General features: G+C 54.4%; 1 protein-coding gene across 1 annotated transcript in view; it reads right to left on the reverse strand.

Moving 5' to 3' along the window:
- SNX1 (sorting nexin 1) overlaps positions 1-5,141 on the reverse strand; it is a gene marked incomplete at its 5' end in the record, with an annotated part of 14,104 nt that extends 8,963 nt beyond the window's left edge. The window contains 4 exons of the mRNA XM_010087983.1: positions 426-562; positions 1,501-1,601; positions 3,308-3,324; positions 5,037-5,141. Of these exons, the coding sequence (XP_010086285.1) occupies positions 426-562; positions 1,501-1,601; positions 3,308-3,324; positions 5,037-5,141 (360 nt within the window). The remainder of the gene's footprint in view (positions 1-425; positions 563-1,500; positions 1,602-3,307; positions 3,325-5,036) is intronic.
- Between the last annotated feature and the right edge of the window lie 81 nt (positions 5,142-5,222).

Consider the following 5,222-nt stretch of genomic DNA (forward strand, 5'->3'; position numbering starts at 1 on the left):
GGCTTTGCAGACAAACTACAAGTTCTCCTTAAGGACTCTGCACTCTCATGTCACCCAGGAGACTATTTCTTTTAAAAATATGCACAAGAACAGTTACACCACTGACCCCATCTGCGGCAATACAGTGTCCCAGAGTTCCGAGAGAGCTCAGACCCTTAGGACCAGCTCAGCCACTCGCTAGTCCAGCTTGGGAAGCAGTCTGCATCGCCACGTGAGCAAGAACGCCACCAGGCTGACCTGAACCCCGCTTTGGCGGGCTCAGTCCCAGACCGATGGCCCCAGATCCAAGCCAGGGCATCCAATATACCAGTTCCATTAACTGCATCATTTCAGATGCATGCTTACAATGAAGTAACCAGATGGGTTCCTGCCAATTCCGATCCCAAACCAGCAGGGCAAGTTGGAAAGCTCGGAGCAACTCTCACCTCCTCATAGCTCTTTGGAGGGTTTCTAGCAGAAGAGCTCGCAGCTACTTCTAAGGAGGGGGCAGGATTGGATGCTTTGGCCAGTTCCTTCTTCTGGTTGTTTTGCGTGTTGTCTAGAGACAATTCTACAGTGGCATCTGTCAAGAGAATTTTGCAAGGGTCAGCCTCTCTATTTTGGGTTTCTGGAAAGGTCATTTCAATATTCTCAGAGAGGGATCTAGGGAGTCTTAATTAGCAAAATTATCAAAAAAAAAATCCAAAGGGAGGACACCTCTAAGCACTGGGAAGAGCACAACTGAATGCATCTTCCTTGCAGTAAGAGCATCTGATCGATCCTGCTGGAGAACATGAAGTGAATCCAATGAACTTTTTATTCCAGAAGGATCAGACATCATCCCCTTGCTGTGGGCTAGAGGAGCTGCACAACAGAACAGCTAAAGCTGCACAACAGCTAAAGCCCAGCTGGATTTTTAAATGGCATGGAGACCAGCCTGGAATTAGGCAGCTTCCCAGGCCACCTCCCCACTTCAGAGGAAGTAAAAGCTTCCATCTATCAGCAGATATCTCCAGAACTGCCTCTCAGATGCCTCTGCCAGAGGTGTCCCTCCATGCCAAGGACCAGGAGGGCTGGGGAGGGTCTGACCCTCCTTGTTTTCCCCTACTGAGAGGCGCCACGTTCCCTGTTCCCTAGGAACAGCCACATTTCGACTCGAGATGCTTCCTCCACCTGCACGGAGTGAGGAGCAGGTAGAGAATAAAAACCTTTTAACTCTGGGAAGACACTCATCACCTTAAGGTTTAAAGCAACAAAACTAAAGCAAATTCTGTTTTTAAGTCTCTTCAGCTTCCAAACAGTTAATCCAGCCGCATGATTATGCTGGAGACCTGGAGGAGGCTGCTCTGACCTTCCCAAAAACACCACCAGAGCTTCGAGCTCCCAGAGCAGACTGGAACATAAATTTGAGATAAGGACCTGGGATACTTCAAAATAAGCACAACACATAGGTCATGGATACAAAGCTCCAGGCTTAGAGTTCGGAAAGCCCCGGTAAACACCCAGTAGATACAGACTCACCTGCAAATAAGTCATGATCGTCTTGCTCTACACGAACCCCGTTCTCTTTGGAGGTGCTGCTCACGGGGAGAAGAGATTCCCTTTTCAGTGCTGTGGGCTTGCTCTGCAAGAGAATTAAAAGCACATAAACAAGAGGTCGTTTACACTGAGGAACAGCTCAACAGCTCAAATTTCAAGCTGCTACCGCACAGGGTCACTACTAAAAATCCTGAGGACACCACGGACTGCTTCCTTTCCACCCGCCCTCGAGCATCACGATCTCTGCCAGCATCTAAGCTGTTAAGCACGTCGAGTATCACGCAAAACTTGCCAGCCAGCTTCAACCCTGATTTTCAGCCGTTCACTGGGACGTGCCAGCCCTCAGACTGAGTGTCACAGCCCCAGTCCATCCACTACAGGTGTCAGGAGTGGAACACAGCCAAGTACACACACGTGCTCCTGCTCACAACACCCAAAATGCGCCTGATCACACCATTTCCAGTGCCAACGCCGCATCGAGGCAGGTGGGCATCACCAGGGAGCCTTGTGTGCCTAACCGCAGTGATCCGAGCACCCTGCTAACAGGAGACCTCTCGTAAAGCCACGCTGCTGCTGCTGGTGGCAGCACCCACGGCCATTTGCTTGCCTGAAGGCGAGACGCCAGGGCCCCCAGGAGTTTTGTCAGCAGCTGGACTTGTGCGAGCAGTTCAACCGCTACCACGCACAGCTCGGCCAGGACAAGCCCCAGGGCCAGGTGTTCGAACACAGCTGATCCTGCCGCAGCAAAACAGCCCCTGGGGCATGCAGCTGCGCTGAGGGACTGTCCCAGCTGCTCGGGACAGGCTTGGGGACAAGGCAAAAGCCCACCCGAGAGCTCGTGCGCCGACCAGTCCACCGCACCAGCAGGCAGAGCTCTTTCTGCGTTCCTGTCACAGACGAGTGCTACGGATGCCAGCCTCGGGAATCATCCCTCATTTTGTAGGCAGACAAGCAAGTCCGAGCAATTCCAAGCGAGAATCGGACAGCAAGCGCTATTCTTTAACGTCTTCACAGAGAACAAAACAGGTCTTTGACGGCCAGTCAATGAAGCACTATTAGCAGCGATCCTGAACCGACGGGCTCCTCGGCGCTTTCTTCAGTGAGGAAACATTGTCAGATCCTGGCTGCTCTCAAAGGAGTAAAGCAGGGCTGACGCAGCTCCTCTTTGAGGTGGGCTCAAGTTTTTGGGTAAATAAAACATCAGCATCACCTGACGGCAAGTCTCCTCCTGCATTTTAGGATGTTTTCCTGGAGGAGAAAGCTGTGACCGCTCCCAGCTTAGATCAGAACAGTTACAGGCAATATTTGCTAGGGATGGAGAACAGGGAGCAGAGGGACGCAGCCCACACATCACACCCAGACCCCCCTCCCCAGGGTCCTCCAGACCAGCAGCCAAGCCAACAAGGGTGCCACCACCACAGGGACCTCTTCCAGTTAGCGGCCAAGCCACCAAGAAGGCTACTACCACCAGTGACCCACATTAGGGACATCCATAGCAGGTCTCGTTCAGATCCTCAGCTTCTACAGGAGCTCCTCAAGCCAGTGAGGAAACCCTGCTCTGCACGACTCCAGAGTTTCCCAAACGAGTCTCCCAGCTCACAAAGGCTCCCTGCTTTTCTACTGTGACTAGTTCCCAGTTTGCCTTAAATTCTGTGAGTAGGAATGTACCACACCCTGTTCCTACTTCTCCATCTGCTGCTGCAGAAGAGCCGCGGCCTCCTTTAGATCAGCCCGTGACACAGCACCCACCACCTCAAGGGCCCAGCGTACCCCACCCCGACCATCACACGTGCTGGCAGACGCTCCCTACGTCTCCCCAGCAAAATCCTGACCCTTACTGGGGGGACCAGACCTCGTGTCAGAAGAGCTGGCACCCCTAGAGAGGACCGTGGTCACGCAGGGATCCAACCTTCGTCCACAGAGGTCCAGCTCTGATTTTGTGTCTGACCCAAATGCTTCTTTAATGGTTCTCAAGCCACCTGAACACGAGCAGCCGGGCGGATCTGCCTCCCCAGCTTCACAGAAGGTGTTTTGCTCGTGCTCAAGGGCAGACAGACAAGCAAAGCCTGTGGGTCCCGCAGAAGAGCCAAGCACTAGTTATGACAGTCGCTTCAACAACAACACTAAGCACCTGATAAGCTGCTTTAGCTTAACTGCCTCCGGTTTCGGCACAGGGCCGCTTTATTTGCACGAAAGCCCGCGGCAGTTTGCACTCATCTACCACAAATCAACAAGCCACCTCCAGTTCTTTAATGAAGAAACATCCTGAGAGGTTCAAGACCATCACCATGCCCTTGTGCCAGCCAGAAGCACCAGCATCTTCCTCTTGCAAGGTCAGGGTTGCGCTTTCCCCACGATATTTTCAAAACACACAACTCTGCCGCTCTGCTTTGCCCAGATCAACATGAGAGTTTCATCCTCACAAGCTCACGCGGGGCAGAATCTCCCCGCATCTCCCCAAACCTGCCTTACTCCTCAGGTCAGGAGCTTCACCAGAAGCTGGGCAGAGACAGCAACAGCTTGGTGCCGGTGGCCGGAGAAGCTCGGCCGGGCCAGCTCCGTCCCCAACAGCAGGCTGGCACGTTCATGGCTGTGGTCTCCTGCTCAAGTGAGGGCAAGAGTTGCGCCCAGCCCAGCGAAAACATCAGGGCTGAGAAACTGCAGCCAGGAGAAGGTTTCTGGAGAGCTTTCTGCCACAGACACCAACTCCTGTGCTGGCGGCAGGAGCAGGCAGGCCGGGAAAAGCCCAGGTGAGGCAGGCAGAAGGCACGGTGTCAGCCCTCAAAGGGGACAACACAACCAGCCTTGGCTCACAGAGCTTGGGAAATCAAACCCAGAACCTGCAGCGTTCAAGCGACCACGCCGCTGCAGGAGGTGGCTTCTGCAGCTCCTCTAGCAGAGATATTCGCTTGGTGCAGACGCTGAAATGAAGAACCTGAGGCTATCAGCTGGCCGGGGAGGGATACAGCTCAGGAAAGCACCAGCCGGTGTTTCAACTCCCCTCCGGTCTGCTGGTCACTGTCTGGAGCAAAGCTGGCAAGAGTTAACGCCAACAGCCTTCAACAACCAGGGATTCATGCTGTCAGAAACCAGAAAACGCACCGAAACCCTTCACCATTCACATCTCCACCTACAGCGGGGATTTTTGTAGCAACGCAGCGACCTGGTTTGCTGAACAAGCACCACCAAAACCTTCCCAGTCCTTTCTGCTGCCACTTGTGCCTGTACAAGGCAAGGGAGGTCACCAAGGCACTGGTGATCCTCCTCACCACGAGCGGGGGACATCAGATGCCTCCTGTCACCTCACTCCTGCTGCACAGAGGGGTTCACTCCCCCCAGTCCCAAACTGATGCCAACAAGCACATCGGCCACACGAGCACCACCCAGATAGTGAGGGGATGAGAGGAGAAGGAAGACAGGGCTTTATCCCGGGCAGTGTCACAAGCCGCACAGCGAAGTCACCAAGTGATGGCCACCAGCAGGTTCCAAACCAGCGTGGCAGCCCGCTCAGGAGTTACCCTGACCCCAATCCGTGGTGGCACCGAGCAGCAGCCCCCCAGCACCCTGCCTGAGCCACGCAGGGACATCCTCCCGCTGACGGGCTCCTTCCAGACACTTGGGTTCTGCAAGAACCGACAGGTTAGAACCCCGGGGGAGCACAGACCGGCCCGGCAGGGGCTGTGCCGCAGCCAAGGAGCCGCCTG

The sequence above is a fragment of the Pterocles gutturalis genome, unplaced genomic scaffold (genome assembly GCF_000699245.1).
Source record: "Pterocles gutturalis isolate BGI_N339 unplaced genomic scaffold, ASM69924v1 scaffold45431, whole genome shotgun sequence".
Taxonomy (NCBI): Eukaryota; Metazoa; Chordata; class Aves; order Pterocliformes; family Pteroclidae; genus Pterocles; species Pterocles gutturalis.